The 16,195-nt window shown below is 43.4% G+C and overlaps 1 protein-coding gene across 24 annotated transcripts in view; it reads left to right on the top strand.

The window, feature by feature from the left end:
• Window positions 1–16,195, top strand: part of CLASP1 (cytoplasmic linker associated protein 1) — a 376,782-nt gene that overhangs the window by 112,487 nt on the left and 248,100 nt on the right. For all 24 annotated transcript variants that reach the window (XR_008791890.1, XM_056110448.1, XM_056110468.1 and 21 more), the window contains exon 9: window positions 13,206–13,358. Coding sequence is in view for 23 of the 24 variants with exons in the window: in XM_056110448.1 (XP_055966423.1) it covers window positions 13,206–13,358 (153 nt within the window). In the remaining variant the exon portion in view is untranslated. The remainder of the gene's footprint in view (window positions 1–13,205; window positions 13,359–16,195) is intronic.

Below are 16,195 nucleotides of genomic sequence, written 5' to 3'. Positions count from 1 at the left end.
TACGCCATAGGGAGCTTACCAGGCTCTGCCTCGTGGGCGGGATACTTACTCTCGGGAGCTTGCCGGGCTCTCCAAGAGGGACAGAGAAATCAAACCCCAGTTGTCCGTGTGCAAGTCAAATGCCCTACCTGCGGTGCTATCGCTCCAGCCCTTATTTGTTGTGTATAAAAAAGAAGACTAATATCCATGCCCTGGAAAAACGGGCTAGGAGGACTCTGGTCAGTAGTTGGAACTAACCACAAGTTTGTGTGGGGCTGAGGACAGATAAGGTAGAGAAGAGAGTGGTATGACAATAATAGCTGGGAATGATCATGCAGGACAAGATCTGAGGGTAAAAAGTAGGTAAGAGATATTCTTGATAACTTTTCAGTATTGTAAACCATGATGCCCAAAAGGGAGGGGGGGAAGAGAGAGAGAGAGAGAGAGAGAGAGAGAGAGAGAGAGAGAGAGAGAGAGAGAGAGGAGAAAGAGGAAGAGAGAAGAAAAGCACCTGCTGTAGAGACGAATGGGGGGTGATGGGAGGGAATCTGGAGACATGGGTGCTGAGAAATGTACACTGGTGGAGGGATGGGTGTCGGAATACTGTATGGCCGAAACCTAACCGTGAATGGCTTTGTAAGGGTCTATCTCACAGTGATTCAATAAAAAGGTAAAAAATAAAAATTCATAGGCAATCACCTGATTTTTTTCCACCTAAAACAAAATAATAATAATAAAAACCCAGTTTTCCTAATCTTAAACAAGAAGGCTGTTGAAGAGCTACCACACAATACAGGAAGCTATTAACTGCAGTGTACGCTATTACCAGAAACAGAAAAAGTCATGTAAAGCATGTACTTTGTGCCCCTCCTCTGCTCCCCTTTGGTTTGGGGGTTAAGACCTAGCAGGAAGTCACGCTTAGAAACTGCCGCCAGCTTGCATGGTGCTCAGGGGTTCAGTCCTGTGCCTTATGCATACAGAGCCTGAGCCCCAGTCCTGTTGCCTGTGTTTTGCCCCTTGTTGCTAGATTTTCAGATAATTTTTGGAAAACTGAGACTTTTTCGCCATTTTTAAATTGTCTTTTTTGTCGTTGATCTGTCAGAGTTTTAGATATGAGTCATAAGTATCCCCACTTAAGCTATGTGATTTCCCGCCCCCCCCCCCCCCTTATTCTGCATGTTACACATTGATGAAATAAGTCAATCTCTTTAGGTTTGGTAGTTGTAAAATAGTGCTTGTTTAAGTAGGACAGATAATTTGAACTAAGGTGGAAGAAACTTTTTGTTTTTTTGTTTTTGGCCTGTGCCCGGTGGGGTTATCCTCATGTAAGGGAGGGCCCTTCATTGACCGCTGGCTTTCTCCCAGACCCATGGAAGAAACTGTCACTATAAATAACCACAAAAGTTCCTAGAGAAGAAATGGAGTCTATCCAGGGCTTTATTTCTTACCATATTTAAAATTATGTTGTTCTGGGTTGCATAACAGTCATGTAAAATCCTTAAACTTGAATTTTTTTGAAATGTAAAATTGTGACTAAAGCAGACATGAGAAAGCAGCTGGGTAGCAATGGAAATGAGCATCTTGTCTTCATCTTTGTATGATTTCTTTTTGTTGGTTGTTGCTAGGTTACTTGAAGGCCGTTTAGCATTGGATGGCAAGAATCGTAGTTAAGAATATATTGTTTTATAAATGTTTCTTTTCCCTTTTTTTTTCCTTCCTCCATATAATTAGCAGGAGCCTTGAAGCAAAAATTACAGTTTTTCTTTCTATGGGTTTCAAAAAGCAAATTATTTTCTATGTAAGTTTTTCTAAGCATGCAGATGTGCTTATGCTCATGGAAGAATTGGATTTTTCAACATGAAAGAGTCAGTAATTATAGACTAGTCAGTGTCCTTTGTCCATAGACACTTAATGATCTTTAATTGGATTTGACTGAATCAAGGCCATGGATGTTAATTTGGTTTAAAATATGCGTGCTTTTGAGCTTAAGCAAAGCTAACCTGTTTATGTGGAAAGAACAGAAGTATGCTGCTTAATACATTCATGAAAACTATAATCTGCCTCACAGTGATTCATTAAAAAAATAAAAATTAAGAAATTTTTAAAAAGACCTCTATAATCTGTAGCTCAAGAAAAATACTCCGTATTAGCTAAAAGAGCTACAAACTATTGAACTGATAGGCATAAATGTTTGGTGCTTATATGTGAATGTGTGTACCAAGGGTTTTATCTTGGCTGCCAGACACTTTGCTCCTGCCTGACTACTTTCACTAAAATTTTTTTAATAATTTGAGATGAAGAAGATTCCCTTTTTAGGTGTCAGATGAGAAATGACCTGTGCCTGTCTGAAGATAATAGGCCTGTGGTGAGTTACAAGATAAGATCCCAATGTCACCCAGTGGAGCTAGGTCAGAGTAATCATTTGTAGATGACTCTTGTCTTTATTAAGTAGCTAGGTCATTATTATCTTGCTTAGTCCTTTAAAACAGTAATAACTGGACAGATGCTGGTAATGAGCTCCCCACTTATTTATTAGACTCTGCATGGTGTGGGATACTTACTGGTTCAGCATCTCAGGAAAGTGTTTCCATGGTCACAGAATCAGAATAATATGTTACAAAGCTGGCAAGTGGGCTGGGCTAAGGTGACAATCCCTTAGAGACTGTTTCTGAGAGTAGCTTAAACTGCAGTCATTTAATAGCTTCCTGCTCTTCAACAGCCTTCGTATTTAAGATTAGGAAGATTGGTGGTTTTATTTATTATTATTTTAGTTGCAAAAATCAGATAATTGCCTATAAAATATTTTTAACACTAGAAGAAGGCTCTTGTAGAAGTAAAGCCAGATGCGGTGATTTTCCTCCCTCAGCCCACTCCCGCCTACCTCCCCACACCCCCTTTGAGAAGCGTCCCTGTTGTGCACATCCTAGGCTTTTATTTTGGAAGAGGGTGGCCGTTGTCATTGGTGCTGGATCACACCAAGAAGCCTTGTGGGTGGAGAGTGCTGGCTCTTAAGTTGCTGCCAGTAGGTACAGCTTTCAGAGTCATGTTGATGTGTGTCAAGATCACGGATAATCATGACGACGGGGAAAGGTAGGGTCCTCTGATGGATTCAGAAAAGCGTTTTTAATCCGCTGCTCAGCAAGCCCGGAAAAATTTATGTTTTAAGAAATTTTGTACTACCTTTGAGATCTAAAAATCGCTTTTGCTATTTAGAGAAAGTATTCGCGGGGATTTTATTTTTGCAGTTAGGCAAGGTACAATGAAAACGACAGTGTTAATAAATGTTGATCTTTGAGGACTGAGCGCTGGAGAGGTAGGTGCTGTTTGCTCAGGGGATAGTTGTGTGTTTTCATCAGCTGCTGTTTGTGCCTTGTGCTTGTAAAATTTTTCCTGTTTATATGCAGAGTGCATGGGTTATGAAACTAAATCTATTCTGCAGTGACAGTTATTAAGAAGTATAAGTCTTCTCAAAAGGAACCTACTTTCTAAAAGTTTCTCAGGTCTCCCCACCGTCGACAGAGGAGACACAGAGAAATCATAGCGGTGCAGGGATGCTACCGGTGTCTTGTTTAAAGTATTTCCTCCCCTTTTAAAGATATGCATGTGTCGAAGACAAAAATGGAACGGAAAACCCAAAGGCTGTATTGCCTACAGTAGTCTTATTGATCAGTCTCTTCCTCCTTCCCTGGCGGTTTACAAGGGCTGGAGGGCACTGGAATAGCTTTGGAAGTGCTGCCTTGCTGTTTGCAGGGAGAGTGTAGTTGGTGTCCTGGGAACCGCCAGGACCACCACCTCATTTGGTGGCAGGATGGTTTTTTCCAACAGGCTTTAATTGTGTTTCCTCACGAGCCTTTCCAAATCCTTTCTTTGAAACCTGTAGAATTGCGCACAATAACAAGGGTTCCTCCGATGGGACCTTGGTGTGCCGCCAGCTCCTTGTCCCATGGCCCTTCTGTAAGAGGCGCACATCTGTCTTCTTACACTCAGTTTGGTTAAGTTTGTGGAAAAGAGCCATTGTAAGATGCCACGTTTCTGCATGCTCTGGTTTGAACTTGAGAACTGAAAGCCCACGGTGATGGTTTCCCCTTTCACTTCATTCCCTCCTCACAGTATTCTTGGTTCAGGTTAAGCTGCTGGAGTAAATCAGTACCTGGCAGGACAGTTAAATAATTCACGTTCTCATGTGGCCTCTTTAGAAGCCTTTCATCAGAGGATTTGTAGGCGTGTCCCTCAGAAGTATCATTTGTCTTAAGCTTTCATGTTTGGTCATTTTGTTGTTGTTGCTGTTGTGTTGTTGTTGTTGTTAAGCAGTATGGCAAAATAATTATTGGTATGACAAAATGTGTATGACAGAATAGCATTGACTATTACATGTTAAAGGCCATGGAGAAAGCCTTGTGGACCTGAGTTTAAATAAGACTTTGGGGCTGGAGATAGATTGTTATTGAAGGAGCACAGACTAAGTGGAACGAAGTCCTGAGATCAATCCTAGGTACTCTTGCACCCTACAGGCCCTCCTGTTCTACTGGGAGCAGCCAGAGAGGAAGAGGGAAGAGGGGGAGAGGCGGATGGTGGGAGAGGGAGAAAGGGAGAGAGGTGGGGAGAAAGAAGTGGGGACAGGCAGGAGCATGGGGGAGAGGGGAAGGGAAAAGGAGAAGGGAGGAGGGAGGGAGAGGAGGAGAGACGTGAGAAGAAATGGGTTTTATTTATTTATTTTTGCTTTTTGGTGATACACAGGGGTTTTCCTGGCTCTGCACTCAGGAATTACTCCTGGCGGTGCTTGGGGGACCATATGGGATGCTAGGAATCGTACCTGGGTCGGCCATGTGCAAGGCAAACACCCTAGCCGCTGTGCTATCATTCCAGCCCCAAGAAATAGGTTTTAAATGATAATTTCTTCCACATTGCCCCCCTCAGTCACTGCTACCTGAAATTTTGATTGGAAAGCATTAAGTAGGAAACTTAGAGAACTTTGGCTTTTAGACTTATGTTTGAACTGGGTGCTAGTACAGAGAATAAGGTGCTTGCCTTGCATGTGGCCAACTCTGCTTTAACCCCTGGCACTGTGTATACCCCCCTTAAGTCTTACCACCACTAGGAGTGACCACCAAGCCGCAGCTGGGAGTAAGCCCTGAGATTTCCAGGGGTCAGCAGGTCTTCTCCTCTCAATAAAATAAGCATAGGCATGTGTTTTATCAAAAGAGAATAAAAATATTTCTGTCAGAGAGATCAGTAAGGTTAAACATATTTACAGGTAGAATTAGGTTACTTTCTTGGTTTTATCTTCATTTTTTTATAGTCTTGCTTAAGGATCTAATGAGACAAAATTTAATAAAGCTTTTTTAAGAAGACAGATGAAGAATGGCTTGCATCCATACACATACTTTTCCTTTCATCAGATGGTCTGTCAGAATTTTGAACGACCTAGACTATGTTCTAGATGTTCGGAACACTGAGAAGAAACAGATGAGCAAACAGCTCACTGCAGAAAAAGAGGAACTCTAGGACACACACATGGCCATGTGACACACAGCAGGCAGGGCCAACGCGCTCTGGATTGAGCGAGGCAAGATCTCAGGAGGGCAAGACCATTGTCCTCGAGAGTATATGAGTGTGTTGGGCAAGTGGGACAAGACTTGCAGAGAGCAGTAACTTGGAGCAGTAACTTGGAGCTACAAAGGCAGCTGAAGAAAGAAGACATGTAGTTTTCTTAAAATAGTGTAAAAGCAGAAAGGTAAGTGAGAGGAAAAGGGACGAAAGAAGGTGTCTGGCAGTGCTTAGAAAAGCAGCCGGCCCTTGCGCTTATTGTCGCGTCTCTGTGCGGCCTTCTCTTGGGAATGCTACTTAGACTCCGGTTATCGAGCGTCTCGCTCCAGGGAGAATTTGGGTAACGAAGAGGGTGAATCTCTGTGGACCGGGCGAGTCTGTGCGAGCCTGCCAGCAGAGCAGCGGCCACAAAGTAGCCCTGTGCAGCAAACAGCGAGGCCGTGCTCTCTTCCCTAGAAAATGGTGCGTTTCCTCCCTTGTCGGTCCAGTCCGAGCCGCTTCAGGGAGGACAGGAGGGGAAGCCCTTGTCCTCTAGGTCCTGGTCTTCCGGGCCCACGGACAGTAGTGGAGGCATTTCTCAGTTCCTTTGCCGTTGCGTCAGTTCTCGAGATGTGTTTGTATTTTCTCAATGAGCGATAGATGAGAGTTGAAGTGAAATGAGTATTTTCCCATCGAATGATACCTGGAGCTCGTCGTAGGTGACTTGCTGTTTTATTTCGCCCTCTTTGTACCTGAGTCAAGTTCATTTTTGTTCTGCTTCTGGTTTTTTTGGGTGGGAGTGGGTTGAGGTAGACCATACCCAGCAGTGCTCAGGGAACCATATTGTGGTGCCAGGGATTGAACTGATGTCAACTACATGCAAGGCAAGTATCTTCTCCCCTAAACAATCTCTCTGGGGATTAAAGTACATAAAAGTTTATTTCTGAACCCTTGGGGTTCTGCTAGTGCTCTCGGTTCCAGAACCCAGTTAGCTGAGACTTGGTCAAAGGCTTTGCTTTCCCGGTGTCTCCTACATCAGCCTCCATTAGCATCTTGACCACTGGTCATGGTTAGTGGGGCCAGTTCGCAGACTTAACCCACTTTAACATTCTGCTGATGGGTTTTTTGAGTTGACAGATTGACTATGTTTGGACTCTGACCTATTTTTGCTTTCAAAAGGATTCTGTCTCATCTGTGTTGTAAACTTTCTTTTATATTAGTAGCCTATTTCTTCTTGCCAATTGTAGCTGCTTTTCTCTCCACTGTGACTACTAACTGGTTTTCTAGGGATCGGGTGATTGAAATTTGGAAGAAAATTATTATAGGAAACTCCATAGAAACTGCAGGAGTCTTTAAAAAATTTTTTTTTCTGATTTTTGCTGTTGTTGTTGTTGTTGTTTTGGGTCACACCCAGCAGTGGTCAGGGGCTAATCCTGGTTCTGCACTCAGGAATTACCCCTGGTGGTGCTTGGGAACCATATATATAGGATGCTGGGGATCGAACCCAGGTCAGCCACATGCAAGGCAAATGCCCTCCCCACTGAACTATTGCTCTAGACCCTGCAGGAGTCAATTTTTAACTGTCTTATCTAGTTCCATGAAAGAAGAGTTTATACTCAGGTGGACTAAAGCTAGGTACAGTGGCAGAGAATGTAAGGTTTCAATGAGCTTATTCCAGGTTTTCCCCTCAGACTGTCAAATGAGAGAAGTGACCCGTAGATGACCATATTTGCAGAGGTGTCTGGAGATAATTATTTCTTTGGGCTCAGGGAAAAAACTTACCCTTCTGCCGATCATTTTTCGTGTAACATATGCTATGTTATACGAAAATTTTTAAATTAATCTAATACTGCTAGCTCACATAGCTAAAATTACTCACTTCCCACACATTCTTGCTCTGGCTAAAGCTCTTGAGAAAGAAATAATATGCAAACAGATGGCTGTTTAACTGAACACCTAAAGAAAATTGGGGATGTAAATGACTGCTGGAGCTTGGTATGGATTGATTCAGTTAAGAACTATTCTGATATGTAGAACCTGGGACTCTGAGGCCAGGCATCCGCTCTCCACCACCCCCCTTCGCAACGGCAGCCAGTCTGTCTGCTGAAGGAGCAACAGATTCCTGTGGAAGAATTTCTCAGGTAACTGAAAATGGGGACTTCCAGGGTCCCACCCACTTCTTAAAATTTCTGGATGTCTCAAAACTTGGAAAACAGATACTTGAGAAATGGTGTGTTCATTTCTCTGATAGCTTTTCACTTTTCACTCCACCCACCTTTTCAGCTGGAGGTCTCTCTCTTTTTTTTTTTTTTAATTTTATTGAATCACCGTGAGATAGTTTCAAACTTTCATGTTTGGGTTACAATCACACAATGATCAAACACCCATCCCTCCACCAGGGCACATTCCCCACCACCAATATCCCCGGTATACCCCCCCCCCCTTTCTCCCCCTCCCCCTGCCTCCATGGCAGACAATATTCCCCATACTCTCTCTCTACTTTCGGGCATTATGGTTTACAATACCGACACTGAGAGGTTATCATGTTTGGTCCTTTCTCTACTTTCAGCACACATCTCCCATCCCGACCGATTCCTCCGGCCATCATTTTCTTAGTGATCCCTTCTCTATTCCAATCATCTGGAGGTCTCTAAATTTCACTAGTCTGAAAGAGAGTAATATGCTCTTTTCCCTGGTCCATGAATATACAATTCAAGTAGAAATTGTTGCTTTCTGAAAATGCAAATCCTTAAGAATGAGCTTGTGGTACAGGGCTGTGGTTTCGGTCTCCATGCCCTGTTAGCTGCGAGAAGTATGACTTAAGCTCTGTCCTGACGTTGATGCTCAAGGCGGTTGGGATCTAGGGGATTTCTGTGTGTGTGCATCTGTGATTCCGAGTTTATCTATCTCAAAGGCGTTTCGGCGTTCACTTTCTGTCACCGTCACGATGCCTAGTGTAATAAAGTGTTCCTGCTGCCCAACCAGGGCCCCCTCCGGAGAGCCGAGTTCTAAAACTGACTGCTAGAACGACTGCCTTTTCTGTCTTTCCTTTCCGTTCCCTGCGAGGCCTTTCCATGTAGAAATTGGTGAGGAAACATGGGCTGTGTGAAACTCGCAGTAAATGTGGACAGATATTTTTTAGATGCTTTTTTATACAAAATTTGGTTTTTATTCAGCTGTTTGTATCTGGGCCACTCTGACGGCGCTAGGACGTGCTTCTCGCTGTCTGCGGTGCATCTACTCAGCCCGTTGAACTCTGTCCCTCTGGCCTTGTACACAGGACCCAAACTTGCTTCTTTTCTGTTTTCCCACACCTTTTGGCATCTAGCCCGGCACCCGTGTCCGTGCTGTTGTCCCTGACCCGGTTATTTGCCCATAACATGAGTCATAAAAAGAATGGCGTCTAAATGCTGAATGCTCTGTTTTTAGCTTCAGTCGGTTATCTTGTACAGAAATCACAATATGAGGAGGAAGTCATATTTATCGACTCTCCTCAGTGCTCCTTATTTCTTCCTGTAAATCCAAAGTTCCATTTGGTATCATCCTTTGGCCTGATCATCGGATTTTAACGTTTCTTAGAATGTGGTCGTTGACTGGTGATGAAGTCTTTTTTTTTTTCAGTCTGCCTGGATAGTTTTACTTTCATTGTTTATTTTTTGGAAGGGGGTGCTTAATGGTTTGGGCCACACCAGTGGTGCTCAGAGCTTACTCCTGACTGTATGTTCAGGGCTCAGAGACCATATGGGGTGTTGGGACTTAGCCTTTATTTTTAAAAGATGTTTCTATACAATGTAGTATTTCTTTTCCCATCCCCTGCTTTGTTTTGTTTTTGGAGTGGAGGGGACTCTTGGTGGTACTTGGGAGACTGTGTAGTGCCAGCAATCAAGCCTAGGGCTCCCTCATGCACAGCAAGGTGCTCTAGCCCTTTCCACCATCTCTCAGGCTTTTCACTGTTTCCAAGATGTTATTCCATTGTCTTCTGGTTTATGTCCTACTGGTGACAGCTGCTGTCACTTTGTTCCTTTTCCTATGCTATGTGTTTTTCACCCTTCCTGCTGTAAGGGAGTTCAGTTTTATGTGTTCAGTGTGTTACCGCTGGATATTATTAGCTCACTGATCTTTGAGATTCTTCCTCATACTTAATTTTTTCAGCATATTTCTCTTATCTCTGTGCTTAATTTGGGGTAAAAATTTTGTTGCTATATGTTTATAGCAGCTGAGTTTTTTTTTTTTTTTCTGCACTGCATACTCTGTTAATTCTGTTCATTAGAATGTTCTTTTCAGTGCTGATTTTTGTCCTCTTTTTTGGTTTGTTTTGGGGTAGTGCTTGGGGTTCACTTCCAGAGTTGTTCTGGGGTACCATACTGTGCCTATAATCAAAACCCTGGGCTCTGGCATGCAATGAATGTTTCCCACATATTCTCCCCCAGCCTCAGTACTAGATTTCTTTAGTTTCTTGATGTTGCTTGGTCCTTCAGAAAAATAATCTTCATTCTATCCACAAAATCATACCTTTAATAATTACCAGTAGTTAAAATATATGTGTGTGTGTGTGTGTGTGTGTGTGTGTGTGTGTGTGTATAATTTTGGGTCACACCCAGCAATGCACAGGGGTTACTCCTGGCTCTGTACTCAGGAATTACTCCTGGCGGTGCTCAGGAGACCTTATGGGATGCTGGGATTCGAACCTTGGTTGGCAGCATGCAAGGCAAATGCCCTACCCGCTGCGCTATGACTCCAGCCCCTAAAATAGCAATATTAATGTTCTTATCTGTTAGTTCCACTCTCTCTGATATTTCTTAGTTTTCCTTTTTTGTTTTGTTTTGTTTTGGGGGTCACACCCAGTGATGATAAAGGTTTACTCCTGGGCCTGCACTCAGAAATTACTCCTGGCAGTTCTCAGGGGACCATATGGGATGCTGGGGATCGAACCCAGGTGGGCCGTATGCAAGGCAAACACCCTAACCAATATATTGTCTCTCCAGCCCCTTCTTGATATGTTTAGGAAATTTTTATTTGATGTTGTATTTTCTAAGTGTTACAGTGTTGAATATCACAGCTTTGTCGTTTCTTTAAAGACTGCTGTTTTCCAGGATGATCTCACTTCTATCTGTGGACTATAGAATACTGGATGAGGAAATGTATTGTAGTGAAAGGGGAAATGTCTAGATCTCCCGTGACCCCGGTGTTTAGAGAGGAGAAAGAGAAGGAAAGAAGCCGGGGGAGGGGCGAGCGGGGAGGGGGAGAAGAAGAGAGAGGGAAGTAGTGCGTGAACAGGGGCCAGGGCTTTAGTTATATTGGTGATATGGGTGAGTGGTAGAGCCAATATATTTAAAACAGACTCAATAAAACTGAAAACATGAGATCTAAGCTGGAACCACCGGTACTTTGTAATGTGTCTGTCAGGCTGACAGGCAGCGTTTGGGGTTGGGGATGGGGATGAATATGGGAACTCTGATGAAGGGAAATTGACACTGGTAGTGGGGTTGGTGTTGAAATATTACGTGCCTGAAGCTCACCTATCGATAAACTTTGTCAATCAAAGGGTTTTTATTATTATTATTATTATTATTATTATTGGGATAGCACAGCGGTAGGGTGTTTGCCTTGCACGCAGCCAACATGGCCGACCCGAGTTCGATTCCTCCGCCCCTCTCGGAGAGCCCGTCAAGCTACCGAGAGGATCTCGCCCGCACGGCAGGGCCTGGCAAGCTCCCCGTGACGTATTCGATATGCCAGACACAGTAACAACAAAGTCTCCAATGGAGACGTTACTGGGCCCGCTCGAGCAAATCGACGATCAACGGGAGGGCCTTTTTTTTATTATTTTAATAAGATATTTAAAGAAAAAGAATGTTGTTGTCTTTTTTTTCCAAATATGATGCAGCCCTGGCTCTGGAAAGAGCCCTTCAGCACTGCTGATGTCTACCTACTCTGCGCTTCCCTTGGGAAAATACTTAACTCTGTACCATGAATATCTTTCTCCTTTGTGTGACCTTTGGGAATTGTTCCATGTAGAGTCAGTACCCCCAAGCCCCTCAATTTATGAGGAATTTGCACGCATTCATTGTCTAGAAGCACTTCATTTATAGATCTCTCTTTCTTTGTAGCACCCTGCCCTGAAACTTCCACTTCCTCCTCCCTAAACACTGATAGCACAGCGGTAGGGCGTTTGCCTTGCACGCAGCCAACATGGCCAACCCGAGTTCAATTCCTCTGCCCCTCTCAGAGTGCCCGGCAAGCTACCGAGAGTATCTCACCCAGCCTGGCAAGCTCCCTGTGATGTATCCGATATGCCAAACACAGTAACAACAAAATCTCCATCAAAGACGTTACTGGGCCCGCTCAAGCAAATCGATGATCAACGGGAGGGCCTTTATTTTTATTTATTTAAACACTGATAGTCATTTTCTCCTCTTCCTTTGGTTATCAGGCTCACTTTTGTTCCTTTCCTTGTTCTTGGGGCCCAGAAGTTGTTTGGAAGCAGAATCGGGGTGGCTGTCTATGCTGCACTGCCTGTTGTCCCCTCTCAAAGTGCTTACACAGATTTCGTCTGGTTTCTAGGAAGCTGCTTGGTTAAGGCTGATCTTTGCTAGTCTTTTTTTTTTTTTTTTGTGCTTTCTTGGGTCACACTCAGCGATGCACAGGGGTTACTCTGTGAACTTGCTCCTGGTGGTGCTCAGGGAACCACATGGAATGCTGGAAATCGAACCGGGGTTGGCCGCATGTGAGGCAAACACCCTACCCACTATGCTATCACTCCAGCCCTTTGCTAGTCTGTCTTTGCTGTAAGGAGAAATCCCTGGAATTCCAAAGAAACTTGTTCACTAAAAATAATTTTTGCTAGCTGAATGAAGTTCTAAAATGGCGACCCTGCCATTGTTGGAAAAACTAAACTTAATAAAATGTACACGCGTTTTTAGTGAAGTTAGTGCCTTCTTTTTCTCATTCTTTATCTTTCCCACAGACTGGAACCGATAGTGTTTGGGACAATTTAGTAACAGTTGTTACTCGGTGTTTTCAGATCATGACGTATTTAGATGATCCTCTGAGGACTGCCTAGACCCGTGCTTGCCTCTGTTCATACGGCAGAGTTCAGTGGGGGACTCATCTGGGTTCTTGTCTATAACATTGAGCTAAACTTTACTCTTGGGAAGGGCCTTGACTGTGCCTGCGCTTTAAGAATCTATGTGAAGCTGGAGGTATAGCATAATAGTAGAGCACTTGCCTTCCATGTGTGAAACCCTGGGTTTATTCTCGAGAACCAGGGAAGAGGTGAGGGAACCCTCAGCTACAGAGAAAAATGGTGCCAATAAAGTTCATAATTTGGAATTCTAAATATTTCAGAAAGATATAAAGGCTAATGTCAGCTGTTTTTAAAAAAAGTGCATGAAAGAATTTTGGTCAGTAACAAGTGGAATTGACTTTCTAGGTGGTAGTTTTATGAGCTTGTTTTCTGTCTTTTGTCTATTTTCCAGTATTGGGGTGGAAGAACATTCTAGATATGTGGAAGCATCTATGATGTTTGTAGCTGCATTCTGGACTTAACAAGGCCTTTCTGAACCCTGGAGTCCCAGATCCCTAGAACTTCAGCTCCCAGAAGCATAGTCAAGCCATTCATCTCTAAGGCTAGTCACTGTGTTAAATGCACATGCAAAAGTACCTTAAAAATACCATTAATTTTTGTGTTTACTCTTCAGATAAAAATTTTGATGATGAAGATTCTGTAGATGGTAACAGACCGTCCTCTGCTAGTTCTACATCTTCCAAAGCTCCACCGAGCTCTCGGAGAAACGTTGGAATGGGGACCACCCGCCGGCTTGGATCTTCCTCTCTTGGCTCCAAGTCTTCCGGTAAGGCTGACCTCTGTGTGGTAGTGTGGGACCAGCTCTGGAAGCGTTCGAAACTAGACATTCATGGCCTCTGCCCTTCAGAAAGGAAATAATAACTTTTTAATATATTTCTGCTGATACTCTTTAAGTGAGCACTGGGCCATGCATATAGGCTGGCAGGATAGAAGTGCTGAGTTGATGTCCTGTGGTAAAATAGCCTGAAGGAGAGTATTGAATAGAGACTAGCTAGAGAATGCCCAAGAGTGTGTCTTGATGGCATTGATCATTTAGGATCCAGCAATGCGTGAAGTTGCCACAGGACTTTCAAATCAATTTTTTGTTAATTTCTGGGCCTTCTGGGAGTCTTAAGTGAGTGACCTCTCCCCTGGACTTCCTGAAGCCCCAGCTGCCACACCCACACTCCACTACTACTGCTGTGTAAGTTCACTGCCCAGGTAAATGTTCTGGAGTTTCTGTAGCGACATCTCCAAACTCTACAGGACTAACATCTTGGTAGGAGGGGCACACCAGATTTGATGGGAATATAACATAGAAGCCAACTAAACACAACACAAACATTAACACAGAAGAACAAAAAACAAAAACACCAGCTAGCAACAACACTTGTCAGCCCTCAGACAAGGCCTTAATGTCCCCATGGTGACATAGTGAAAATTTTCACCAATTTTCTTTTACTGAGCTATTTGATCATTCCATTAGCTATGTAATGGTAACAAGCGATAGAAGTAAAATTATTTTGAGTGAGGGGTGGTTAGGAAAATGGGGACAATGGAGGGAAGGTCACAGTGGTGTGGGATTGGTGTTGAAATAGTGAATGCTCGTAACAAATCATTGTGAACAACTTTGTAAACCACAGTGTTTAAATAAAGGGGAGAGGGAACACCAGACCAAAAAACCAATTTTCTGTTTATCAAGACTGAGACCGTCCAGAAGTCAAATTTAGTAGGGGTTAACTCCTTGAGGTTTTAAAAATTGACTTAAAAAGATTTCTTCTGTAATCCTCCTCTTTACCTATCCTTGATTCTGTGATTCTAGCTTTCCGATAACTCATTTCACTCTTTTATTTTACTAAATTGATGTATGTAAATAGAAAGACTTCCTCCTTTTTTTTTACCGGGGTTTGAAAAGAATGTTTGGCTGTACTTTTATTTTTTATTAATTAATTAATTTTTTGCTTTTTGGCTCAGACTTAGCAATGCCCAGGAGTTACTTCTGACTCTGTACTCAGGAAGTCCTCCTGGCGGTGCTTGGGGGGATTCTGGGGATCAAACCCAGGTCGGTGGTGTGCAAGGCAAATGCCTTACCGGCTGTGCTATCGCTCTGGCCCCTGGCCATGCTTTTAGACTCAGGCTCAGCACTGGACTTCTGAGCACTGGACTTCTGAGCTTGATTGAATGAGCTAAGGTGAAAGCGAAGGAGAGGATTTGTGTCGGAATGCTGGTCTTGCTTTCTCAGCTGGCTTTAGAAGTCTCGTTGGGGTTGGTGCTATTGCCAGATCTCTTGCATCCCACCTGTTACAGGAGCCCTACCCACGACAGACCGAGTTCAAATCCAGAAAAGCTGCTCTTTTCTTTTTGCATTTGTTCTTGTTATTCTTAGTTCTTTCTAATCATTTTAGGGCATATAAAATTGTTTAGTTTTGAACTTAAGTTCACTGTAGCACTGTTGTCCCGTTGTTCATCGATTTGCTTGAGTGGGCACCAGTAATGTCTCCATTTGCCCTGTCATGTGCTGGTGTAGCCCAGTGGTGTCTGCTCGCTCCAGGAACACGAAGTGAGACTTGTTACTGTTTTTGGCATATCGAATACACCACAGGTAGCTTGCCAGACTCTGCCGTGTGGGCAGAATACTCTCGGTTGCTTGCTGGGCTCTCCAAGAGGGACAGAGCAATCGAACCCAGGCCACATGCAAGGCAAACGCCCTATCCACTGTGCTATCTCTCCCGCCCTGAACTTAACATTACATAAAATTAGCTAATTTAAAGTGAACAGTTTAGGGAGGGAAATGGGAACTGTTGGTGGTGGGAAAAGTACATTGGTGAAGGGGCAGGTGTTGGAACGTTAATGACTGAACCCCAGTCATGAACAACTTTGTAACTATATCATCCTAATTCAATAAATAAATGAATAAATAAGCAAAGCTTAAGAAGAAATGGGGACAGTTTAGTGACCTCTAGTTTGCAGGGTCATGTACCTCCACCCTCCACAGTTTCAGAGCAACTGCCTCTTCCAAAGGAAACCCTGCGCCTCTCACAGTTGCGCCCCCAGTTCTTCCTCCCACTTACATATGCATTTCATATGTATGTATTTCTTCTAGATAATTTTCATTTTTTTTTGGTGGGGGGGGAATACCTGGCTGTGCTCAGGGCTTACTCATGGCCCTGTGCTCAGGGATCACTTTTGGCGCGCTCAGAGGTCAAATGGGGTGCCAGGATTCTAACCTGGGTCAGTCACGGGCAAGACAAGCACTCTACCCTCCATACTGTAGCGCTGGTCCCTCTTCTGGATAATTTGTAGAGAAGGAATTATACAGTGTGTGGACTTTTGTGTCCTGTTTGTTGTATTTTGTGTAATGTGTTTGCGATTCATCAGTATTGTAGCATGTATCAGTACTTATTCTTTCCAGTCCTCTTTCTCCACTTGGTGACATCAAGTTCAAATAAAGCTTAGGATTCAGGACACTTTTTTTTCTTCCTGTCTCTCCTGCATGCTCCTTTGAAAACTCCTGAGAGTATGGATTGTATAGTGGTAGCTAAACTCATCTTTTTCTTTTCTTTTCTTTCTTTTTTTTTCTTTTTAACACAGTAGTCCTCAGTTTTCTTGTTAATTCTTTGGACT

This window comes from Sorex fumeus, unplaced genomic scaffold, assembly GCF_029834395.1.
Source record: "Sorex fumeus unplaced genomic scaffold, SorFum_2.1 ptg000009l, whole genome shotgun sequence".
Lineage (NCBI taxonomy): Eukaryota > Metazoa > Chordata > Mammalia > Eulipotyphla > Soricidae > Sorex > Sorex fumeus.
The sequence above is the reverse complement of the archived record's forward strand: the minus strand, read 5'-3'. Positions and strand labels throughout refer to the sequence as shown.